The 26,939-nt window shown below is 35.4% G+C and overlaps 2 protein-coding genes across 2 annotated transcripts; both read left to right on the top strand.

Annotated features, from left to right (window-relative positions):
• Window positions 1-2,440: 2,440 nt before the first annotated feature.
• On the top strand, window positions 2,441-4,097 carry LOC113337123 (wall-associated receptor kinase 5-like). Its single transcript, XM_026582803.1, has 3 exons — window positions 2,441-3,387; window positions 3,485-3,541; window positions 3,760-4,097. The coding sequence occupies exons 1-3, from the start codon at window positions 2,499-2,501 to the stop codon at window positions 3,816-3,818; spliced, it is 1,005 nt and encodes a 334-aa protein (XP_026438588.1). The 5' UTR covers window positions 2,441-2,498; the 3' UTR covers window positions 3,819-4,097.
• Window positions 4,098-20,887: 16,790 nt separating this feature from the next.
• Window positions 20,888-25,379, top strand: LOC113337233 (aldehyde dehydrogenase family 7 member B4-like). The gene is made up of 14 exons (XM_026582941.1): window positions 20,888-21,196; window positions 21,703-21,789; window positions 22,131-22,262; window positions 22,360-22,432; window positions 22,610-22,632; window positions 22,745-22,808; window positions 23,019-23,064; window positions 23,148-23,328; window positions 23,558-23,734; window positions 23,819-23,983; window positions 24,124-24,264; window positions 24,381-24,478; window positions 24,737-24,886; window positions 25,013-25,379. Exons 1-14 carry the CDS (start codon window positions 21,062-21,064, stop codon window positions 25,065-25,067), a joined length of 1,527 nt encoding a protein of 508 aa, XP_026438726.1. The 5' UTR covers window positions 20,888-21,061; the 3' UTR covers window positions 25,068-25,379.
• Window positions 25,380-26,939: the final 1,560 nt, after the last annotated feature.

The following is a 26,939-nucleotide window of genomic DNA, read 5'->3' as shown; positions in this document are numbered from 1 at the left end:
GTTTCAAACACTAACCACCCAAGCAGTTCCTAAACTAAAAGTTGTGTCTTTCGCGAAGGGTTTTGCGTCTGTTAAAGGACCAAAGGTGGTGCCTTTTTGGAACAGCCTCTTTCCCCTATTTTTCAGTTACCAATTCTCTTATAAAACCTCCAACAATTCCCTAGTTCGTTATGAGTTTTACTCCTGTTTTTGTTTGAGTTTCAAGTGTCTAAAAGAGATTGCATAAAAGCACAATTTAGTTTGACAGTTCTTGATTAATTGAAGTGTCGTATCAACCAAGAAGAAGATTGTTGTATCCTGAGAGACGAACACCAATTAACCTTACGACATCATTATAAGGGCGTAATCCTTTTAAGAACATAGAGAAGTTCTCTAGACTAAATCCATTTATTATTTTGTTTAACTTCTTCTCTCTGCCCTTATTCATCTTTCCTTTCTTTTACTGTGAATGACTGTTTGTATTTCACTAATAGTGTAATAGTTGTGGCATTGCACAGTTGGTTATTGATTGCATAATCCAACATTGCAGGTGTGGTATGTTATTGATGTTGAAGTGTGTCGGCATCAGTTCACAGTATTACGGCAAACTAAGTGTTTGTGTCAATATCTCAATAGGTTTAGTGTTTCCTAACACTTGGATTTCTCTGTGTTTCTTTCAACAACTTTGATGTATTAGCATTACTTAGGTTGTGTTTGATAGAAGTTAATTCCATGGAATTAGCGGAAATAACGTGTTTTCCGTCGTTTGGTCAAAAATATATTTTCATGGAATTGCAATAAAAGTGTGGCCTAAAGTATGTTTTAAACTCAATTCCGTGGAATTCTATGGAAAATCTTTTCTTGCCTTCTCCAGGAAACTGATTCCATGGAAGCACTTTGCATGGAATTATTTCCTTTCCTTGTTATCAAGCACAACAGGAAATTCATCAAAAACTATGTTTGAACAGGGTAAAAAATGAAAAACATTCTAGGGTTCGAAGAATGAGGAAAATAAAGCCAAAATTATAATCTTATAGCACGATATTCTTAACTCATAAACACGCAAACGTGATTTCGGAATGGAATGTTTGGATACCAGAAATATAAAAGTGTTTTTGCTTCTTTAGAAGCCAAAGTCCATTAAAAGAATCAGGAATAAAATGATTTTATCTCACAAAAAATTAACTTTTTCTTGTCGAATTTTTAAGAATCAATATCGAATTGTGTCCCTATACTAATTTCTAGTTTCTTGACTTAGAATCGACCATTCCCCATTGCTCTCTGGGATTTAAACTCTTTTCTAGAGGTTTAGGACTTCCATAGAAATTTATCAAAGAAAGGATCTATGAATCAGGAAAGGTGCAGATCTTCGAATAGCAATGGCCAATGAATTTCCGGTTTCACAAGAATCTTTTCCCAACTTATTAACAAATTCCTTATTTCTTTTTCACTTTTAAGTTTTAATAAATCAATTTTTTGTTTGAAGTTTGAACTCTGAACAAAGACTTTTATTCATTATCCTTATCTTAATCTCGTATAATTGTATTCAATTTGTACTTGTAAAATAAATAGATTAATATGAATTGGCCGGTGGTCAATGATTGGTAGGTGGCAAAAGGCGAACAATTAGCAACAAGGTTCCAAGCGCACACCTTGCCGTAGACCCTTCATTTTCTTGGAACCCCGTTTACCCAAACAGGTATACTCCTCAAGGATGATTAGGGCATTCACGTAAGAACTACATATGCCTGTACCAAAAAAATATACACGTTCACTAGTCCTTGAGCGGAACTTCATGCAAGTATGAAGTAATTTATGTTCTTAGTGTGTGATTAGACCCAACTCTCAGTCGAAAGGGAACACAGTCGCTTCTAAAAGTACGGTTACTTTCAAGTACGAACTTACCGAATCACGTGAAAATGCTCAAGAATTCTTTCTCCAACTTTTCATTGGAAACCACTCATAGATGGGCCATGACTTTCTTGACATGGACATGCACATTGTTCTTCTACTTTAAACGTTGATGGAACATATTCTAAGTCGTTGAGATAGACATGAACGCGAATATTGGGTTGCTTAGGAAACTAAAAGCTGTCAAATCTTAGTAACAAATTTCTTTTTCTCTATTAATATATCAGTTTCGCTCTGGAGTCTGAACTCTGAACGAAGACTTTTATTTGATTAACTCGTATGATTGTACTTTGTATTATAAAATATATGGATCATGAATTCGCTGGTGGAAAATGATTGGTAGGTGGATAATGATTAGCACAATGTTCCTGGCATCGAAGAATATCTGAGAGTTGAAACACTTAATGATTCAGCTAGGCTGTCATTCTTTATGACTTTCCAAAAGATTCCGATCAGGGAAACAGAAACAAAATATTTGTTTTCTTGATCAAAGAAGAAAATGTCAAGGATATGTAATCCTGGCGCTGGGCATACTTATTGGGATAAATAACACGAGGATGTTTAAAATTTAGTCATAGCAAGAAACTAAGAAACCAAACTTATCATTCATGGCTTCATTACATGTTCTGCTCAAGTTTCAGTTTTTTGTCTTGTTACTACTTCGGCTGCAAATATTAGCTTCTGCACAAATACCGACCACTGCTTACGGAGGAATAGCAAAGCCTGGTTGCCAGTCTCTGTGCGGGAACGTCAGAATACCCTACCCATTCGGTATCGGTGTAGGTTGTTACAAACAATTGGATTTCAAAATAACCTGCTTCAACGGTGAGCCAAAGTACGATAGATTAAATGTTACAAACATATCGTTACTCGATGGTGAGATGACGATCGAAGCCCCAATAGCCACAAGTTGTTTGGAAAAACGTAGGAGATCTATATATGAATCATATTCTGATATGTCGTTCGAGCTGGGAACACTCACCGTGTCTCCTACAAAAAATAAGTTCATATCTATTGGTTGCGACACCTCGGCGGAGATGAAAAGTAAGTTCGATCTATATGGTCAACATATTGGTGAGGGGTGTTCAGACTGCAGTAAAAAGGTAGCCATATCTGATGGGTCTTGCAACGGTATGGGTTGTTGTATGACCTCCATCCGAGATAGAGTAACGGAATCTAATGTGACAATTAGAAGACAGGACAGTTTGAAGAATGTGAGCTTTGATAATTCTTGTGTTTATGCTTTTATAGCTGAAGAAAAATCGTTCAGGTTTTCTTCGACATATCTGCAAGATTTCAAAAATAATGGGACTGGAAGTGTCCCGGTGGTGCTTGATTGGAATATTGGTTTTGATCGGACATGCGTAAATACAGAATGTGGACCTAATACTTTCTGTACACCAGCCAATAACGATGGTAACGGTTATCTATGTACTTGTAAACCGGGTTATACAGGAAATCCTTATCTTACCAAGAGTTCTGTTGGTCATTGCCAAGGTAATATTTATTAGCACTATCTCATTTATGGTTTAATCTCTCGTCGGATTTAACCTGAAATAATCACAACTGACATTTGCTTTTTTGCCTGTGGTAGGAGGAAGTTCTGAGAGTGGAGGCGTTCCCCATAGTAAATTTAACAAAATCGCTGCTGGTAAGTAGTTATTTATTTAAGCGAAAGTTGTCAACTTAAATCTGCGAGACTGGATCATTATTCATAGCGCATATATGGAATGATTGAATGGCTATTAATTTCAGTAACCGCGTCTTCGATTGTGCTTTGTGTGCCATGCCATAAAAACTAGATTAATTAGTAGGTTTGTGATGTGAAAAGAGCATGTTATCTAACATTTACATTTGTACATCATGCAGGTACCTGCCTAATCCTATCTCTAGTGGTAACCAGATTGGTATCGGGGATAAGTATATGAAACTCACCAAGTCGTTCTTCAAGCAAATAAATCGGTGTGTTGGTGTCAAAGTGATTCCTTGATGAATGTAAGACTAGCAGAAAAGTCTCGTGCAACTCGAAAAGGAGAACAATAATTGCCCAAAGTCGAAACTGAGGGACGCGCAGCTGGCTTTCCTCCTGGCTGTATAGCCTAGCTGTACTCTGAAATGTGATGTAATGTCCCTTGATGTTATAAGTGTGTGAATGGCTGTAATCTTTTTCTTCAGTGAGAATGTTTACATTGTAGATCTAACCTTGCTTCAAATTTCTTGTTCCGCGATAAAAAAACCAAATAGAAGAAAGGCAACCGATATCCCAATCACAAGATAGAGTCAGCATCTAGCCTATGTAGCCAGTCCTCTAGGACCGTTCCCTCGACTACACTTGTATTATCCTCTCTAGGTCGAATGGTACCCACTTGGAGAGTGTTTCAAAACTTATGGACTTCTTGGTGTTTCGGTTATAATAAAAAGGTAACTTGAATTTTCTGGTCGTATGAAGATTAGATTCGTCCTCTTAAGAGGTACAAATGAAAGATCTGGTTCCCCATTCCAGCTAGCAGGCATACCGATAACCTCTTCAGTCCACTCAATGTTACCATCTCCATTTTCATGAATTGTCGATAGAGAAATTTCATATTCCCATATCCAGTCTAATACGTCCATCAACTTCTGTTAGCTCAACAGATTGTGTCCACTTGTGTCTCTCCGGATCAATAGCGTAATCAGGAATTTGAATGTTGGAAACTATAATTTGTAATCCACATTACTTTGAAAAAGTTGTTAGATAATTGTTGGTGTTTTGGAAGGTTCTAGAAAATTCTGGAACATACTAGAAATCCTTAGTGTAGAGAAACACAAGGTTTCCTAGTTTAGGTTGATTTCCATATTTAGATAGGTTACCTAAATACCAATAGGTTTCCTAGTTGGTTAGAGTTTCCTTTTTCAAGGAGACTAATACTTGGGAATCAAGTTTGTGACTCCAATATAAGGAGGTCTAGGCTATTATGTGTTTAGACATGGAATTCAGTGGTTTTCCAGGGAGTTAGAGAATACACAATGTAGTTTCTCTAAAGTATTTAGGGATTCCATCCCATCTCTTAGGATGGAATTTTAGTGAAGAGAAGATCGCCTTGTTCGTTGATGGTGGAATTTTAGGGAGAGGGAGACCATTCTCGGGCGTTGTAAAATACACCGTTGGTGTTGAAAGAGTACATCGCTATGGTTTTGGGAAATATGTGAAGATATCGTTGAGTCAAGAGAAGATCATTTTGTTCGTTGATGGTGGAAGATCATCGTTGGTGTTGCATCGTTTAGAATAAGATTATCTCGGTTATGTAAGATAAGTATTATCTTGTTTGGTTAGACATTATTCGGCAATATTGGAGCGTTTTGTTCATGAGAATTATTTTACGGTTTATGATCAACACAATGTTGGATCATAGTTATTGATTGATTCATCAATCATTAAGTGTGTAATTCTATATTCAATGGTTCCATAAGAATGAAGAAGTCGTAACCGGTTTTGTGGATGTAGGCATATTGCTGAATGTATGGGTTGTCGTAGGCTCAACAAATTAATAAATATATTTCCCACTAATTAACTGGTAATATAGCGGTAGTAAGAGATCGTTCCCACAGAGAGCTGGGTAATTGATAAGTTATTTCAAAGAGCAAGATAAAGTAAATAACAAGGAGGGTTTTGGTTATGAGATAAATAAAGACAATAAACAAGAAGAGTGATGATTAAGGAATCCTTCGCCGTTACCAAGCGTTAACAGGATTAGAATACTTATCTATTGTTCGTAAGAACTATTCATCACCAACCGTAGAATAACATCTAGATCAGTGTTATCCCCAAAAATCCTTCTATCACTGGATACGGAAGTTCTCGACTACCAGATTCTATCCAACGAACCACCAAGTAGTAGATCACTCAAGGTGTAATCCAATCGAACGCTTTAAGCTTTGTGAATTTAGGTTGATCCCAGTAGTTAAACTCTTAGATCAAGGTTTACTTGCTGGTGTTGTCTTCACACACGATTGCTCCACAGAATCCCTCTGTAAGGTCTCGCGATTTTTACTTGTGTAGAGATGTTATCGACGATTACTTATCTCGTAACTTCTACTAGCGATAGAACAATCAATAGACTAATCTAGTATGCATCCCAAATCAATCTAAGAATCACTCATAAACCCTAGATATGGTAAAGATAAACGATTATGATAAAAAAAAAAACTCAATATATTTGTATTATTAATAAAGCTTCACGCTTAGAACATGGAATTCATTCTTAATCAACAAAGGATTTAGCTACTCATATTACAAAGAAGATGAATAATGGTGGTTTCCCCCTAAAGGGGTAAATTCTATGTTTTGATGTAGAACTTGCAATATGAGATTCGATTATTCCCTTTCTTTTACATAACCTAATACCTTTTTATAGGTTTACATTGCTTGGTCTCTAAGTATTTAGTTCGGTTCAAGAACCCGACCCGAAAATACGACATAACGAAACCAATCGTGCCCTTAGGTCTTCCAAGGTGTTAATACACGTTTCCTACTACCTAAGTTTGTGAACCGGGTCCGCAAACTTCAAATTCCAGCAGATATTTTCGGAATTAAGTCTGCAAACCCGGTATGCGAACCCAGTTCGCGGACTTCACTGTCTTCGGTATTTGATAAAAACTGTTTTGGCCACAACTTCTTCATCCGAACTCGGAATGACCTCATTCTTTCTGAATTCTTTTTATCTTTCAGTTCTATTCAAGATGATGATGAGAAATCCTTAATTTGAATGAGTTAAGATCCGTCGTTGGATCGTCTCTTGATTTTGAGCGTTGTGCTCCTTTTCGTCGCACTTCTTACACTTCTCTTGGACTTGGGCACTTGGATACTTGGAATACTTCTCTTTTTATCTCTTTTAGAGCCCCAAAAATGGAATAAAACCTAGTCAATGGCCATTGCAATTAGAGATGAGCATTTGGCCCGTAATCCGCGGATTTAATTAGGACCAACTGTTCTTTTGAGGATGGATGCCCGGACCGTTCATTAATAGGTTAGATGCGGATGGAATTTTTTATATCCAATGGATTATGGATCAGATCCGGATGCAACCTTGAAAATCTATTGGACATCCACATTCCTTGAATTAAGGGCATTTATATAGTTCTAGAAAATTCTATGGATCATTTTGGAATTCTATAGGATATGTAGTTTTTATGAGGGATCATTTGTGTTTGCTTTATCTTCTTTATTGTAACAACTAAAAAAAATCCATTGGATTATCCGCATCCAATCCGTCCATCCGTGCATCTGGATTGGATGCGGATGCTAAATTTGAAATCCGTAGTGCAATAGATTGAATGCGGGTTAGGCGAAAACCGGTTCATACCGACCCATGCTCACCGCTAATTGCAATTCTCACGGCACTAACGTACTGGGGTGGGCTTTAAATCTAACTTCGACCCTTACCAACACACTAAGTGTAGCCTATTATAATATTATTCGAGATGCATGGTTTTCTTCGGGGCCCAAAATACTTTAGAATGCCTAGGTAATGGGATAAGACTCATCTGTGAGCATAGGACGGTTTTCACCTCATTTGCAACCCACTGGTCATTACGAGTTTCAAGTTTGGCATCAGCTTCTAATCAATTATCTAACAGATTTATACCCAATGGAAAGTCATTTGATTTAGGAGAAAAAGGAAACACATTTTGTAAATATTTTTATCTCCTAACAGAGATATGTGATAACATCACACAAATGCTTTATTTCAAGTCCTTTTAAAACTACCAAGCTGACTAAATTGCAGACATTAGAACGTGCATTACAAGTGAGAAAACAATTCCACAACTTAATGAAAATCTCATGCCATAAGGAAAGTCTTTAACTTTAAGACTTCGTTCTTGTTGATACGCTTTGTTACAAAAATCTTGTATGTCCTACAGGCCTTACGCTTGGTTGGTTAGAACTACTACGCCAAATACCTATATATTTGTTAAGGAACTCAGTTCTAACTGGATTGTGTATGTTCTTTGTTGTTCAAAAATTAGAAGCGTGTTTCAATATTATTGTACACTATTTCCACGAATAACTGTACATGAAATTCATCGTTTATATTCTAGCATAAACTTTCCATTGACTCGTGCGACTATCATACTAGATTGGGATATTGTTTTTCTTTGTAATCATTAAAATTTATGGGTAATCCGAGAAAATCTCATGAAACCCATAGAAATGTTATCCATAAATATGGGTAATCAGAGACAATCCATAAATCCATAATTCGGCATATTTCAGATTTAGTGTATCCCAAGTTGTTTTGATCCTTTTATATAGCAGCACTATCAAAAATAACTTGTAAACCATTTCTATGGTTTACCATACTATCTCCATTAGCACCATAAGAGTCATCTAAGGAATCAAAATTAACTGAACATAAATTTATTTTTGCATCAATTTAGGATCTTTGCGCTTTATTCCTCTATATATCATTCAGACGAAGTGGTAATAAATTACGACACCATGAAGAAAATCTTAACAACGATCGACCTATAAAAATCGCACTTAAAATCGCACCGCGCATCACACTTTCTCTATCTCTCCCCGCTTTAGGACAAAAACACTTTTCTTGATACACATTGTGAAACCTCGTTGTCTTTGCTCTTATATAATATATTTATTTTATTAATTATTCAGTAAATATTTGACTCACATAAGAACCAAATATATTAGCAAAATGGAAAAATATATAATGAAAATTGAAATATTAATTATAAGAAAATGTTTTTTGAAACGGAAGTTTATGACTAGCATCCCAATGTATCCACCATCTCGACGAATCATCCACATACAATTTCCCTAAACAATGATGGCTCCAGTATTTGAATGTCTCGAAAGATGCAAAGTGTTATTTATTTCAAACACGTATTTCAGGATCATACTAACCTGAATTGCATACGAATGTAGTTGTACCCCAAATATTTATAATAATCTCCATTCAAAACTTTGTGTGTAATATAGTTTATGAACACCAAAATCATCTTCACTTGACCAGCAGTGCAATACAAATGGTATGTTTTGACCTATATCATTTTGCAAAGTGACAGTCGTTTTTCAACAACTGACCATGTACAAAATGGTTATAAAGTTAGAAGATTGAAGAAAAAGATGGAGCCAATAGATTCTCAAAATTGAAAATGATTTTGACATTGTGAAAGGTTGGAATAACAAGTTTTAAAAATAAGTATAATGGTAGTACTATTTTCTTTGGATGGTATTTTATAGTATACCAGAATTTAATTCAAAAGATATTGTTTGGATATTGGTTTAATAACTCTTAGATTCCTTTTTGTGGGTGTATAAGACAAATAAATATAGATACAGTTTTAATACCCATGGATATATCCAAGATAGGACAGATATTGATGAGAACTATTCATTAGATATCAAAGTAACATATATTAAATATGAATAAGTCTTTGTTTATGGGCTAGAAAATAAATCCTGGTCAGAAATTTAGCTGCACGCAGATGGGCTCAATACCCTACAATACCCCTCTTGTGACGTCCAATAGTAATTTATTCATATGTAATGTTCCACGTATATTACTTCGAATTGGTCTTGATGGCTACTATATCCAAGTCAATTTCTTTATTAAAACAAGGGAGGAACTAGAAAATCAATGTAAGAGGAACTTCAATTCATTTTATCTTTATGTATGCTTGGATATATTTACCTGGACTAACTAAAGTGGGAGTGGGTTGACTACAAATTTTACTGGGGTTAATATAAAAATGGAAAAAATTTAATCCTAACCAAAAAAAAATTAGAGGTGGCTTAACCTATCCCAATCTGGCTGTAATTCCTCCCCTTATTCAAACCTCTCCAGTTTTATAACCAAGAAGGACAAAACATAAACTAAGCAAAAAAAAAAAAAAAAACACAATGTTAAGAAATTTTAGAACTGAGTTGGAATTAAAAAACTGAGTTAGAATTATATATGTTTCTTCTTTAAAACCTTGACAATGAGAAACGAGTGGGACAAATACTTGGCCAAGGTAGAAATAGTACAACATGATAATCTCAGAAGTATTGACTTTTCCGAGTTTCATGCGTGATTCATAGTTTTTATATATATATATATCTGAAGAGTTGGATCATAAACAGTTAGACGTTTTACTTGTGCAAGGGTAGAAAGTAACCGACTTATATCTACAGCTGTATTTTCGACTCCGGTGTAACAGTAAACAATTGCTTCCTTTAATGCTAGAAAGTTAGACAAGATAAAATCTTTTACCACAAAACCCATGTAGCAGAAAGTAACAAGCTTTGGTGCATCAATTCTGAAGACACATTCTCTAAAACCATTCGGTAAGTAATGCGAAGTTTGAATTTTGAAGTGCTTTTGTGTAGCAATTGAAATACAAAAACTCCTCCTACGATAAATGCAGCGGCGCAGAATCAGTTCTTCAAGGACAGTGGAAGTTGATAAGAGTTGCTGATTCCAGGACTTATAGCTAAATTCAATTTCCGAAGCTCAAGGCGCTTGAGAAATGAAAAGGAAATATATTTAGGAAGGTGGATATTAGGACAAATTTTTAACTCCAATGATATTAGTGATTCACAAGTAAAAAGAGATAGAGGAATAAACAATGGGCGTTTTTGGCATAAGCATAGCCCGAGCTTCTAAAATTTACCCTTTATTATAGAGTTCATCCACGAGTGAACCCAAGTATCATTCAACACGACATCCCAGTGGATATAGAACGTATCAACATTTGATGCATGACTATGCAATGTTCCATCAACAAAGTCCATGAATATCTCCGTATCTGCAAAATCGAGGTCGTTGCAGTCTCTACTATGAATATCGAGGATGGGGAAAGTGGTCCAAATATAGTTCCATCTTTTAGATAATAAACTAGTACGAACGATATGCTTGATGCTAATATACGAAAGGATATGATGAAAAATTGGGTCTGGTAAATTGTTGATCCTATCTTTTGGTGCCTCCCTCATATTCATATGTTTACCCTTTTTGAAAGGCTAATCATAGAAAGAAAAAATAAATTAGAACACTAAATGGAAAATTCTTTAATAATGATTTAAATTTTGATTCTTCGTTCAAACCTTAATATCTCAATAACATAGGATTTAACTCTACATGTACAGTAGTATTTAACAAAAAACAGCATAAGGTTTTTTCTAGTCGTTAAAATTCATCTCATAAAAAAACCTTTGGGGACACAACAACTCATGAAACAGTAGAAACAAGACATACCTTCTATCGCAGCATAGAATTTGATCAGAGACTGGAAGAAAAACTCAGAGGGTTTGTTCGGCTCCTATTAACTTTTTATAGATGCCCAAAAATGGCATAAAACCTAGTCAAAGGCCATTGCAATTCGCACGAGACTAACGTACTAGGGTGGGCTTTAAATCTAACTTGGACCCTTACCAACACACTAAATGAAGCCTATGTATAATATTATTGGCGCTGCATGATTTTCTTTGGGGTGCCAAAATACTTTAAAATTTTTAGGAAATGGGTTAGAACTTAGGACTCATGTGTGAGCATAGGTTGGTTTTCACCTCATCTGCAACCGATCCAAGTCATTACAAGTTTCAAGTTTGTCATCATCATCTAATCATCTAACAGATTTGTACCCAATGGTTACGTATATGGACGAATAGAAAGCGGATAATTTAACAGATTTGATTTATAGTAGAAAAGTAAAGGCAACAATCTCATTCATGCCATTATACCAATTTTCATATGCTTACCGAGTATATTGTATCCAAGTGTTTACTTCCTCTTCTTAGTTTAAGCCTTGACTCCCAACAAGTCAGGGTTAGAGCATCTCCAATGGATCCTCGGGGTTTTTCCTACGTGTAACGTCCTTGCAAATATCCTTAACACCAAAATTCCCTAATTTTAGGAATGTAAAAAATTTCTTTTCGAACCGGTGAATTCCAGAGTAAAATTTATAGTATACATGTATTTTAGTTATTGGTTAGATAATTTTATTTTATTTTTAAATTAACCGTTTCAACAAACAAATTGATGAGGCACATTTCTCACATCCTCAAAAATATCCTTTAAAACCGTAGGATCCAGTAAAGGATGTTATAATAACTACGTCACACATCACCTTTACATTGTTAGATTCCTATTGGAGATGTTTCTCTTTTCGATGTAGTAAAATCTTATGTGGCCTACGATTTCGAAATTTTAGAACGTCCTGTTAGAGATGCTCTTAGGCTAGAGAAGAAATACAGAAAATTTCTTGGTATTACCCACCATCAACACCAATAAAAATACCTGCCAATACACCAAACATCCCATTGTCATGAACCCCCATCCCCTCCAAACATCCCACTGCCATGAACCTCCATCACTGCAGGAAAGTCCACCCCAACGGATTTGATCTACATATCCACCTATACCTCGGAGACTCCACCCCACTGAATGCACTGGCTAATATAATCACTACCATAAGAATTGATAATCCCTTCATTATACATTCCACCAAAGAGCCAATTATTATTTCACAAACCTCGACGACATATTCCACCAAAGCGCCTATTGTTGTATCGCAAACCTCCAGAAGTGTTTTCTAGTTGGTGAGATTAATTTCGGATGTTGATACAATCCATAAATTTGAAAGTATTATCTTTCCAAGGAACTAATATTGTCTGCTGTAAGGAAAATATCTTCACGGAACTGATATACATTTTTGTCTTTTATAAAGACATGAAACTGTGTTGTCCATTACTACTAACCAACAATCACCATTATAAAAACTACCCACCGCCGGTATGTCTCTCACCACTACTAATATTACTCCCTCCATCACTCAATAATGTTCGTCAAAAAGATTTTTACATTTCAGCATATATATCAATTTAGATATGCCTGTTGTCATAGCTAGTTAGTGGAAATTAAAGAAAATACGTACTTGTGGGTTAATTAAGAGATATTTAAAATTAAAAATTAATAAATCATTCAATATGATAAATTCATGGGATCCTAATTAATAAAGCATTAATTTGAAAAAATTATGACCTTAGATTTATCTTCTTCCTAGGAAAATCCTGACCACTCTTTATCTAAGCTAATTTAGCCAAACTGTGCTATGTATTCTTGACCGTTGATGAGAGTAATTTCATTCTTGTCGATACCCATTTTGAAATCATGTATCCTTTAAACTTATATAATGTCTTATTATTTATTCAGTGAATATTTGATCTATATAAGAACCAAAATACATTAACAAAATGCAAACTACGTAAGGAAAATTGAAATATTAAGGGTAAGAAAACATTTTTTGAATAGGAACTCTAGACTCACTATCTCCATAATATCCACCATCTCGATGAATACTCCACACACAATCAGTTGTACAATGAATTTTCCAATCTCTCTTTGCTCTGTAAGCTATAAACTGTTGCGAGTGTACAAATCCAGAATCATTCCAACTTGAATAGCATACAAATGTAGTTGTCTTCCGAAGATTAATAGAAAATCTCCATTTAAAACTGTTTAAGTAGTTTAGTGTATGTAGACCGAAATCAGTTTCACTTGACCAGCAATGGAGATTTAATATTATGTTGAAACCTATATCGTTGTGCACAGTGACAGTCACTTTTGCATCAATTGATTGTGTATAAAATAATGATAAAATAAGAAGACCAAAGAAGATGGCATCAACAGATCCTAAAACTAAAAATGGTTTTGACATTATGATTGATTGGAATAACAAATTTTAAAAGATCGATTACGATTTCGATGGCGTTTTATAGCATATCAGGGAAATTAATTCAAAAGATCCAATACGATTTTGTGAACATTAATTTGGTTTAATAACTCTTAAATTAATTTTGTGGGTTTACAAGACAGTTGAAAAAAGATATCAAAGATACTATTTTAAAGATACTATTATAATAAAGAACAACATATACTCCCTCGATTTCCATTATATGGGCGGAGAAGTGAGTTTCTCTTCAAATAAGAAATTTTTTTGATTTCCTACATTTCCATCCTATTTTCTGTTTTATCCTTTGTACAATTTCCAACATTAGAAACATTAGTTTAATTGTGGTGATAAGTACCTATAATAAATAAGGGCAGCATATGGAAAAACCCATATTGAAATTGAAAGTCTGCCTATCTAATGGGACTACAAATTTTTACAACTCTCTCTTTATAATAGGGACGGAGGGAATATATCTTTAGTATGTCCTAGTATTTATTATGGTATTGAAGAACAGAGATAGGAAAGAGAAATAAAACTTATCCATTAAATGTCAATAAAGTAATTATGTAGATATAAGCCTTATTTATAGGATAAGAAGTAAACCTTGGTTACACATAATGGCCTCGCACACAAGGGATCAAATCCTTGTAACACTCTATTTGTGCAGTCCACACGACTAGAAAACAGACATTTGTTGACAGTTCTTACTTTTTTAAGGTGACATTTCAGAAAATACTTGTTACTAAATATTGGGAAGTTGAATAACGGTAACAGTTTCTTATAAAAACTGTTACATAGAGCTTCAGTTTATAAGTATTGTACGGTAACAATTTTTAAGTGTCGTCAAAGTAATATACTGTAACTGTTTCAGAATAACTGTAACTGTATACCTATGCTATCGTAACAGTTTTAACCCGTAGCCACTGTTGACATAATGATAACATATCTTTACGCTAATTGTGACTAAATAGCTGAGTTATTGCATCCTATAACTCGTCCTCTGGGCAGCCACTTTAGAAATTGTTTTAGCAGAGGGAGTTTTATGCCCAAGGAAACCACGATAAGAATGAGATGTGAAGTTATATACCCTCATTAGTACAAAAATGGGTTTAGATTAAAACTGTCACCAAACTTCATATGTGACAGTTTTGGAAAAAATGTGGATTGTCACCAAAACCTCTATTACCAAAGGTCTTTAAGAAACTGTTACAGAATCATGAGTATAAGGTAACAATTTCATCATAAACCTGTCGCTGCTGACAACTTACAATAACATTTTCTTTGTAAAACTGTCATCAGAAAATCAACATCTTCATTTAAGGTGTCAGGTTTTTTATAAACGAGTCACTGTTGACGAGTTACAGTAACAGCTTCAATAAAGAACTGTCATGGAAAACTCAATTTCTTCTTCTAAGGCAACAGGTAAGATTTATAGACAAAACTGTCATCGTTAACCCTTTTATGTGACTCATTATTTATAAAACTGTCGTCATACACCTAGCCCAAGGCAACAGATTTTCCATACATATATATGTGGTACTTTCAATTGCAGGGCTAACAAAAATAATTGAAATAAAAAAGAGCTTAGCACCTGGAGCGAAATACGGGTTACTATCTAGTTAATTATTGAAATAAATATCTCTGTATTCATTTTATGGACGTATCCTGCGCTTATGATTGTAATTAGTTCACTGGTTGGGGAAACCACCACCGGATGTATTTTTTTTTTTTTTTTGACCTTTTTTATTTATACTTTAGTGATTGCAAGCATTGCGTAGGCATTGGGATTTTTTATACCAACTTGGGAATTTCTATGATCAAGTTTGTAGACATTAGGAAATTTTATAGATTTATAAATTAGTACACAGCTTTATTTGGAACTCCCATGCAGGGTAGTTAACATTGGATATCGATATATTATCGTCCGAAACAGACACTACAACTTTGAATGGGGGATATTATCCTTGGAATGTCGAAGCAACAGTAGTTCTAAATTTTATACTCATAATTTTGTAACAAATATTTTTTATGAATTTTATGTCAAGATATAACAAATACGATCATTTTGGGAAAATAAACAAGTATTCATTAAAACCAGTAAAATCGCCATACGAATTTTTGGTATGAGGACTTATAGGTGGGGAACGGAAGAGTAACTTCAACGACTAAAATTCGACTGAAATTTAGGGATTTATTCATTTTATTTCCCTAAAAGAACTAGACCACCATAATCTTCACCAAAAATGCCTAAAATATCGCCGTACGAAAATTTCCTTTAACACATCGATATATATTGGCCGATATTATCGGATCGTGGTATTCTTATTTTTATGTCGCTTGATAAGTCATAATTTACATGATTTTAGTGTTAATTCCATGCTAGTATTTGTTGGTTTTCTTGCAAATTATTATATATTATGCTTGTTTTCTCTTATTTATGTTTTATTAGGTGAATCATTCAAAAGAAGTGAATTTGCACGTAATTGTGCAATAAAAGAAGTTCGCTACAAGTGGAGAAGGGCCAAAGACCAAGTGGAACTCGTTTGAATTCAGGAGTGCTTGCTATGACTTTGAAGAGGACGAAAAGAGAAGCCAACGAAGAAAGAACGGAGTCAATCCGACATCGTACGAAGAATCTAGAAGCATTTGAAGCAAGTCGAAGATGTTGAAAAGTAGAGAAGCTACAGAATTATTAAAGGCACCTTTCTTTTTACTCAGGGCCGACACAGAATAGGAAATGAACTCATCTTCTTTAGAATGCATCACGACCAGTTCAAGGAACTGAATTAGGTAACTGCCATTGGCAGGTGACGAAAACGATGATCTTGGACTCTGGAGCTGTTGTGACTGTCGATTAAACTCGAGAGTTTCAGGGAGATGATAATGCAATGAATGGCGAGGCAGAGGAGTTGGCTGTCATCGGTGATTGGCAGAGATGATTGTATTGCTGTTGATGCTACTGAGGCAATAAGAATATGAAGCTAACTGTGGTTGCTTCCAGCGAAAGAAGAGATAGAGAGCTTGGCAGAGGCATCGAGAGACGATGAAAAGAGTCAGGGAAGGTGGAGCTTGAGCTATTTGATGCTGTTGACAGCGAGATGAAGAAATGGTGAAGACCAAGGGATGTTGAGTCTACAGCGTATGATGATGATCGGAGGAATGGTAGTGTTGCTGCCATTAACGAAGTTGTGGAGTATACAATGTTGCAGGAGATCATAACTCGAGCTGTGGGATATGAAGCTCGTGTTTTATATATCGGAGTTGTTGCTGGCAGTAATGGTGATGGAGGTTTATTCCCTGGACTGAGATCGATCATGGAAATAAAGATGGGAGGATCATGTTGATGGCCTGCTGTTTCTGTGGAGATGTTGATCTCGAGATGTGGACTGCTGTAGTGATTCAATGGATTGCAGCGACGGAAGAAAAAGCTCGAGTGAGTTTGTTGTATATTGTCACAGTAATGGACAAGACTTGACCGGAGTTTGATGGCTGATTGAGAAGAACTCGAGCTCGGAAGGCAGAGAGAATGAGTTTACTGGAAGAGAAAGTGATGGCAATGGAACTGGAAACCGAGTTTGAAGAGGAATGCAGGGATATGTGTAAAAATAGGAAACTTATGTTCGTATGGAACTGCCAAGGAAAGAAATAGTAAACATACAGGAGAAGCTACGGTTGAAAGTCCCGGCAGTAAGTTGAAATTGAAAAAAAAACTACGAAACATCCAGGAGAATTTACGTCCGGGAAATTCCCAGCCGTAGTAAGAGAAGAAAATAAAGTTGTCCGTCTCCTGAAACTGACAAGCTAAATGTAGCCGAGAAGTTGGATTTGGGATGGGCTTTACTGTTCATGCGAAGCCCAAAATGCGGTTGGACGTGAGTTTTGCTATTTTACACGAGTTTAGCAATGTTTTGGCTAGTTTATGGCAACCATTCGACACAGGATTTGAGCACGGGCACAACTACTGTTTGGGTACCTATATAAAGGACTTCTAATATTTTTGGAAGCTATCTTTTAATCTTTTATCAACCCATTGGAGAGGAGAACTCAAGAAAAGAAAAACTAGGGTTTGGACCTATTTCATTACCGTAACTATTTCTTTACCATTTTATCATATGAAATTCATGGATTTTGTTAGTACCATGAATAGATAAACTTCTTAGTGATTGGGGATGAATTCTAAGTTCTAGACATGATTTGAGTTATTATATAAATCTATTTTGAAGTTCTTCACACGATTATTGATTGTTTATACTAATTAGAATATTTATGATTGATTGATAGATTGTTTAGGTGGCCAACTGAATTAATTTGTTGATTCAATAGAATGCTAGTATTGAGTTAGGAGATAAGTAATGGTTGAATAATTTACACAAAACACAACACTTTGCAGAGAGATTCTGTGAAGCGATTGTGTGTATAAACAACACTAAAAAGTGGACCTTAAGCTAAGAGTCTAACTACTAGGATCAATCTATAATTCACAAAAGATAAAGCATTCGGAAGAATTACACCTTGACTGAGCTACTACTAGGTGGTTTAGACGAATAAAATCTGGTATTGGAGAGCTTCCGTACTCAGTGATATAAGGAATTTAGAGGATAACACTGAGCTAGTTGTTATTCCATGGTTGGTAATAATCTGTGATTAATTGTATTAATGGATGAATATAATAACTTGATGACGGTTTAGTAATGAAGAAGGATATCCTGATCATATTTCTCTCCATTGCTTGTAACTTAATTATTTTAATTCCTTTGATTTTACTTTGAATCTAAAACAAAAACCCCCCATTGTGATATTTTTGATAACTAAAACTCTCTGCTCTTCGTGGGAACAAACCTTATTTACTGTTATATTATTCATTAGTAAAGTAGAATATAAGTGAATTAATTTGAGCACCTACGACGCGCATCATCGCTCAAGTACCTATGCCGATATCATTGGCGATATATCGACCAATACGGCCGGTATTGACTACACTGCTCCTATGTATTGACTACACGATTTGTTCCAGTACAAATTAAATATCAGGGCCAGATTACGAAGAAAAAAAGTTTCTTGACCTTGATCAATTTTTTCATTCACAAAGAATACACACGTGAATAGTGGCGAAGTCCCAAGGACACCAGAGAGTTTCCACTTTTGTTGGAATCATAAGGTTAATCTTTTTCGAAAATCACGCACTGAGTTTTTGCACCATGAATGTTACCTTTGTTTAAGATGTAGAAAAAAAAAACAAAGAGAAAATGAGATGAAATTTTTATTTTTTTGAAATCAATTTTAGCGACGGATAAATTGGTTTCTTCAATTTTGGTGAAAGTGGTTGGTTCCTGCAGTCGTTTTTTTCTGAAGATTTAAAAAGGGTCTTTAAACATGTAACCAAGAAAAGTTTTGTAACTTGGAGTGTAGTGGGATAACAACTGCAATGATGTTTAGATAAATTGAAACGGAGAAGAAGAAAAAATAGATGATTCGTCCCTTCCTTGATTATTGATAGGGGGGAAGCATTTTAAATCCACCCAAAAGTTAGCTTTCCCTATAATAAAAGTGGTTTTCCTCCTATTAATTATTATTAAATAAATCTAATTTAGGAGTTTAGGAGAAAAATTAAGAAATTTAGTGTTCATCCTATAAAAATTTAGGTGTTTTCAAACTAAAATATTTTCTTTGGCAATAGTAATGATCCTAAAATTATAATGTTCGTAGAGAAAACTGTTGGAGAACTAAAACAATCCCACATGGCTTAACTCATTAGTCTAGACCCTAAATATAAGGTGTGGTGCCACTCCACTCATTGCTAATTTTTTTTAGTTGGAAGCCCATATATTTTTATCATGGTGTCAGAGCTAGGTCTGTATGAGACTTAAGACCCCAGTAAAACCAAGAAGGCAAGGCGACTATACACAAAGGTCCGCGATATTGATGACTCATAGAGCTCTACATCTAGAGGGGGCATGTTAGAGAACTAACATAGTCCCACATAACTTAACACCTTAGCCTAGATTCTAAATATAAGGTGTGGTACCTCTCTACTCGTTGCCAATTGGTTTTGCGTTGGAAACCCATATACTTCTATCATAATATTAGAGTCAGGCCCTGTATGAGACTTAAGACACTACCCAGTAGGACCAAGAAGACAAGATTAAGACTACCCAGTAACACCAAGAAGGCAGGACAATCATACGTCGGTCCACGATATAGAGGACTCACAGAGCTCTACATCTCGAGGGGACATGTTAAAGAAATAAAATAGTCCAGATTTTAAGTCGGAAGACCATATACTTCTATCAAAAACGGTGATTCTGCCACTATTCTGCAGATTTCGGTGGCTCTTATAAAACTGCAGGGCCCGCACCCACTAGAGCTGAGCAGGGGTTCATTGTTTTGTGGTGGGATCCATAGATTTGTGAGAGCTACCGAATCCGCGGAATTTTATGTTCCGTCAGTTTATCATTTTCGTTTTGCTTTACATATTTCTTGTCTTTATTTTACAATTTTATTATTATTATTTTTATTTTTAGTTTTATTTTATTTTTTTGATTTTTGGTAGGCTATATGCTCTGCATGGGTTGTAATTGCTTGATTTATCAATATTTTAGGGTTGCAAAATGATAAGTATTCGACTTCATGAATGAATTCATGCATGTGTATACATCCAGAAAACAACCAAGTAGTTGAGATAGACATGAACGGGAATATGGGATCGCGTGAACAGAATATGTACTTCATTCGGTATGCCACATGAACATTACGTGTGAGATCAGATGACCATATGGGGATTGTCTTTTTCTATCATTATCGCCAAACAATTTCTCATTTCTTTATCGCATTTTGTTAGCCAATTTCTCGACTCTCATATAATTATACTTCTATGTGTCTTGGTACTAATATAAAAACTCTGAAGTCATTTCTTAATAAAATATGTACATAAAAATTACTAGTTAGATGTATCTATGTGTTTAAGATTTTAATATGTAATAATAATTTTAGACAAAATTATAGATGTCACTGTAATATGTTGGTAAAGTCGTTGTATAATGATATCGGCGACCTGAGTTCGAAATTTTAGATAAAATTGTAGATTTTTCACTTTTTTTTTTCCTAGTTATCGGGACTCCTGTGTAGTGAATCTCTTTGAGGATTAGACTTTAATATTACCTTTAATTTTAAAAAAAATAATTTAGATAAAATTAGAAGGAACATGAGGCATGACGTGTAAAAAATTATCAAAAAGAAAACATTTTTATTAACATTTCTCTTGGCACGAGATATCACGTTTAACTCGTATTCACTGAACCTTACTTGATACAGTCACCGTCTCTGAGTAATGGAGTAAGTAAGTAAAAAAAAAGCTGTGATCTCTTCTTCCTTAAAACCCCATTTCTGAATCATTCATTCATAAACTCTCCCAACCTCTCAAAACTCAATTCCATCATACGCAGATTAAATAAATAAAAAGATGGGTTTTGCAAAGAAAGAGTATGAATTTCTGAAAGAACTAGGTCTCAATTCAACCAATCCAGGTTGTTTCATTAATGGTAATTGGACTGGAAATGGTCCTGTGATTACTACTGTCAATCCTGCTACTAATCAGGTTCTTCTTCTTTTCTTCATCATCTTAATCAAATTCTGTAATTTTTTTTGAGTAAATCTTGGGTTTCTTTTTTTATCTATGTTTCAGTAAAATTGGTTGTAGTGGAAATGAATCTACGAATTGAAGATGAACCCAGAGTTTATTTTAATTGGATTTCAGTTTCTTAATGTTTGATTTGTTTGATTAGTGGTTAATTTAAGTAAGGGTTATCACTGAAACTGTGATAAATTTCTTGAATCATAAGAGTTTTTTAATTCCCATTTTACCCCTATAAAGAAGAAATGATTTTTTTTAAGATTCTGATTATAAGTGATTTAGTACTAGTTCTGGGGCAGTGATCAGTGGATTTTGATGTGGCAAGCAACAAAGGATGCCCCATCAGGAGGATTTAAGGTGTCTAGATGGGTGTCCTGTGGCGTTGAGCCCGCAGGACTCTATATTGTCATGTAAATTTATTTGACATCTCTTTTGACGATCTATATGTTTTTTTTTATTGTTTTGTTTAGGTGATTGCGGAAGTAGCAGAAGCGTCGATTGAAGATTATGAGACTGGCATGCAAGCTTGCAGTGAAGCTGCAAAGATATGGATGCAGGTTAGATTATTGCTTGTTGTAGCTTAGAGGTTTAGATTCAAATGAGCTTACAGAAACCATGTACTGTACATTGTAAAAGAGTTTCGTCCTGTTAATTAGAGTCCAAATAGTGCTGCAATGTGAACCTCATGACATCGTAACCCCATATGCCTGCGGTTGAGGTGTCATGTGGTTTGCTTGGTGGTGGTATTTGAAGTCTAAATGTCATTTGTTAACGAAATTTTAAAGTGCTTTTAAGTGGATGCTGCTTTTGGATATCATTTCAGTCAATTGTATAAGACTACTGTTTAGTCTACTGATATCTTGTTATATCTAATGTTGCTTTGTTTTCTTTATCTCAGATGCCTGCACCAAAGAGAGGTGAGATTGTTAGACAAATAGGAGATGCACTGAGAGCCAAATTAGATCCTCTTGGTAGGCTTGTATCGCTCGAGATGGGCAAAATTCTCCCTGAAGGAATCGGGGAGGTTCAGGTACGATCATTCTCAATAAGCAACTTCCTTTTTGGTTTCTTTTAATATCTCAATTTCCATATATGATATACTTAAGCGGAAAACTGAAATCTTGCAGGAAATTATTGACATGTGTGATTATGCTGTTGGATTAAGTCGACAGTTAAATGGTTCAGTTGTGCCTTCAGAACGTGAGCTCACATGCTTTTTTACCATTTACTTTCTAACAAATGTTTTAATATTTTGGAGAGACCGAGAGGGTAATGGAAAAGATCTGTGAGGCTGATGCTTGAATTAGTTTTCTTCCCAACTACATTTCTTTTAATGTTTCTAACTAAGTCTTTTGCTATGTTATTTCTGTCTAACAGGTCCAAATCATGTGATGATGGAGGTGCTCTATGTTCATATGCTTTTGGATTTTGAGAATCAATTGTTATTACTTCGCTAACATATAAAAGTCTCATTTTTAATTACCATATATGGTTGTTGTTTGGACTCTTCAGATGTGGAATCCTCTTGGCATAGTTGGTGTTATTACTGCTTTCAACTTCCCATGTGCTGTTCTTGGTGAGTTTTGCCATTCGTCATGAATGTGCTACTTAGGTTCCTTGATGAAGGCAGTTTGCATAAAAATAGATCAGGACAAACTTACTTGTTTTCTTGTGAGGACTTCTGGAAGTATTGCATGTAGATCTGTACCTTCAAAATCTGTTTCTAAACTATGAATGTGCCTCTTGTTCTTTTATCTCATAACTTTTGTTTGTTCGTGTGTTTTAGGATGGAATGCCTGTATTGCATTAGTCTGCGGCAATTGTGTAGTTTGGTAAGTAATTGTGCGTCTTCTTTCTTTATTTGCTCTCGATTTAGGTATCAGTTCTGTTGCTTGAATAATTTCATGCACCACAGGAAAGGAGCCCCAACAACGCCATTGATTACTATTGCTATGACTGAAATTGTATCCGGAGTTCTGAAGAAAAACAACTTACCAGGTGCTATCTTTACTGCTTTCTGTGGAGGTGCTGAAATTGGTGAAGCCATATCAAAAGATACACGAATCCCTCTGGTTTCGTTCACTGGGAGTACTAAGGTACCTTTACTTGGTGTTTATAGTCTTAAAATTACAGGTTTGGGATCACAGCTACAGCTGCTGAATTATACGCATGTTTCCATGTCTAAATTCGGCAGATGTTCAATTTAGGTCATTTTGTACGAGATTAATATCGGTCTTCTTCTGTTGATACTCAACATACATGCTTTCAGGTTACTTTGAGATCGCTCCATTGGAACTACAAAATTTAATGCATTCTCAATTACAGGTGGGACTAATGGTCCAACAGACCGTTAATCAGAGGTTCGGTAAATGCTTGCTCGAGTTAAGTGGCAACAATGCTATTATAGTCATGGATGATGCAGACATTCCTCTAGCTGTCCGTTCTGTTTTGTTCGCTGCGGTTGGTACAGCTGGCCAACGCTGCACTACATGTCGTAGGATGGTATGTTTCTTTTCATGTTCATGTTAAAAATCTGAAAAGTACACAGAGATAGCTAATTTTGTTGTCTGTTGTCCTGGAAAATAGCTTATTCATAAGAGTATATATCAAACTGTGCTGGATCAACTAGTTGGAGCATACCAGCAAGTCAAAATCGGGGACCCATTAGAAACGGGCACTCTTCTAGGGCCACTACATACTGATACTTCAAAGAAGAACTTTGAGAAGGGCATTGAAATCATTAAATCCCAGGTATCCATATTCCTCTCCAGTTATTAATGTTGCAAAAATGATCGATTCTTTTGTCATTGAATGAATAATCTTGGACGTAGCTAACTTTTGTATCATCAGTTGTCTTAGAAACTGAATTCTGTTATCTACTCTCTGTGCAGGGAGGAAAGATTCTTGTTGGTGGAACTACCATTGAATCTGAAGGAAACTTTGTGCATCCAACAATAGTTGAGATTTCTTCAAGTGCACCTGTAGTAAAAGAAGAATTATTTGGTCCAGTCCTATATGTTATGAAATTTAAGGTAGCATGGTACCCATTTTTTTAGCTTGCAGTTACCGTAGTTACTCTTCTCTTATTTCGTTTCTCCGCTTAATAAATGCATTCCTTTTCCGGGGAATTTGAACTTTTACTTTACAGACTCTCACCGAAGCAATTGAGATAAACAACTCTGTACCACAAGGATTGAGTAGTTCGATATTCACACAGAGACCAAATATCATCTTCAAATGGCTCGGGTTAGTATTCTGAAATTAGATTCAAACTCCGGTCTTGAGTTATCTTAGTATCCAGTCTTTCAGCAGACAAATGTTCATTTTCTGTCTAAATGGTTTGTTTTTTTTTTCTATGGCATCAAAAAAAAAAACCATTTTCTGTCTAAATGGTTTCGTGGGTGTTACTTCATATTATATTCTCCATGTTTAACTACCAGATCATAAGTTTACGGCTAAGCGTTTTTTGCGTATTTTTCTCATGCATTTAGTGCCCAACTGCAGGCCACATGGAAGCGATTGCGGTATTGTGAATGTAAATATTCCCACAAATGGTGCTGAAATTGGTGGTGCTTTTGGTGGAGAAAAGGCTACTGGAGGTGGCCGTGAAGCAGGAAGTGACTCCTGGAAGCAATATATGCGGCGCTCAACATGGTAATTTCTTTTTTTAGGTTTTACATGTTGCTTATATAGGTCTTAATGTACTTGTGAAAACCTCGTTCATTAGTTCTGCAACAATCGTACACGTATACATTCTGATTATATTGTCGGCTCTAACAGTACAATCAACTATGGGAATGAGCTTCCACTTGCTCAAGGAATCAACTTTGGCTGATGACGCTGGCACCCAGGGTAGCTGCACATCCATTCATCTCACAGGATACATCTTCTCTGCATAACTTCCGCAAAGATCTAATTTCCCCCACCTGCACCTGAAGTTAACGACGAGGTCAACTTGACCTGCCACCACTACCGGTAAATTGTCAAATAGTGATCAATGGGGAATGTATGCTATGTAAAACATTCAGGAAAATAAATGAAACAAAGAATTTCCCCTTCCCGCACATTTCATCGTTTTCCTGCTCTGTAACTTTTCCTTCATGGAGTACTGAACCCTTACAGACCTTGAACTAGGAGTTTCCTGGTATCCGCCTATAGCAGTCATGGAATATTCTAACGGAGTACTGATAACTAACAAATTTGTCAATCAATCATCCATTAAGTCGTTTGTTTTCCATACGGTTTAGCTTAATATAGAAAAAGAGTTAGGTAAACCAACTTTCACAAAGGCAAAGGACCAACTTTGAAATGTCCGAGTCCCCACCACCACCACAATATATTCCTTTCTGAAGTAGGACGCCCTCTTCCACCAGACCACTACTCATGGTTTGCAGTACTGGGGTCGATATCAGCCGATGTAACAGTTAGAAAATAGCACCCCGTGAAGAACAAGAGCATTGATAACCCATGTCTTCATGCTTTTATTGCTGAAGAAATCTCCAAGATTTCAAAAACAACGGAACTAGAGTTCTTCTCACTAGCAGTTCCAGATGTCTCCTAAGGGACACATTTCTCCTTGATTGTTTCATTTTGCGTAATAATAATCTACAGTTTCCTCTTTGATCAGAAAAAGAAAAATATCTACAGTTTCCGCTACAGGGTTAGCTGACGATACTTGTATACTCGTATTCCGACCTTTTTGCAAAAATTGATTTAACATAAACAGATGATCATTTTTTTACGAAACCTTTAAAAACAATGTGATGTTAGGATAGAATATCATTTCTCATTTTTACGAGGGTGTAACAGCATATATAGTCAAACTATATGTTCAGTCTACTATCCTTTGTAAGTGTAAGTGCATATTTCAAAACCCGAACCTTAATGGATATATGCATGTGATTCGACCATTTTATAAAAGAGGGTGGATTCTCTCGCACTTGTATTGTCACATTTTGGACGTCAACTTTTGGAGAAAAAAAAATGATAACGGATTTGAAACTAACATCTCGAAAATAGGTTCTTCTTACAAGTTCTACATATCCACCGAAAATGAGAGCATTTAGAAACACTAAACCTCATTTGTAAAGTAGTAGATGGCGGTGTTCTATACATTGGAATACTTTCTTTTTCGGTAGGAACCTAAAACTTTGTAAGAGCAACATATCCAAAAAAAAAATACTAACGTCCAAAACATGAGATAGTGTGAAAATAAAAATGTAAGGGCATCCTTCATTTAATAAAGATAACATGCAGAAACCAAAGATGATTCTCTCGTCTCTGTATCCCCACATCAACCACCAACGAATGATGAATCGAAATTATTCCAAAATCCATCATCTGAATTTTGATATTGACAGGAATAACCATATCGTTTTCAACACAAAAAAACAAAAGTTTGATGGAGTGTCCATTACCCTCATTGCCCCATGGTTTGTTACACACTCACATCCTAGCACTGGCCCTGCAAACTTGAGGGGAAAAAAAACTTTTGCCATTAATTTCAGTATTGTGCTATGTTTCATTACATTTTTCCCCACGATAGAATTATAGATTGTTTGACAACCAGAAGCAGAATTGCTCCGTCTTCTCCAAAAGCAACAATCTCTTTCAAAAATTAATTTTCTGCTTCTAAAATCATTCTGAAATTTTACTCATAATCTAACTCCTGATTTTTCGAATTAATAAGTTGAAAAGTTATATTTTA

The sequence above is a fragment of the Papaver somniferum genome, unplaced genomic scaffold (genome assembly GCF_003573695.1).
Source record: "Papaver somniferum cultivar HN1 unplaced genomic scaffold, ASM357369v1 unplaced-scaffold_158, whole genome shotgun sequence".
In the NCBI taxonomy this organism is placed as follows: Eukaryota; Viridiplantae; Streptophyta; class Magnoliopsida; order Ranunculales; family Papaveraceae; genus Papaver; species Papaver somniferum.
Note: the sequence above shows the minus strand (reverse complement) of the source record. Positions and strands in the feature narration are given on the sequence as shown.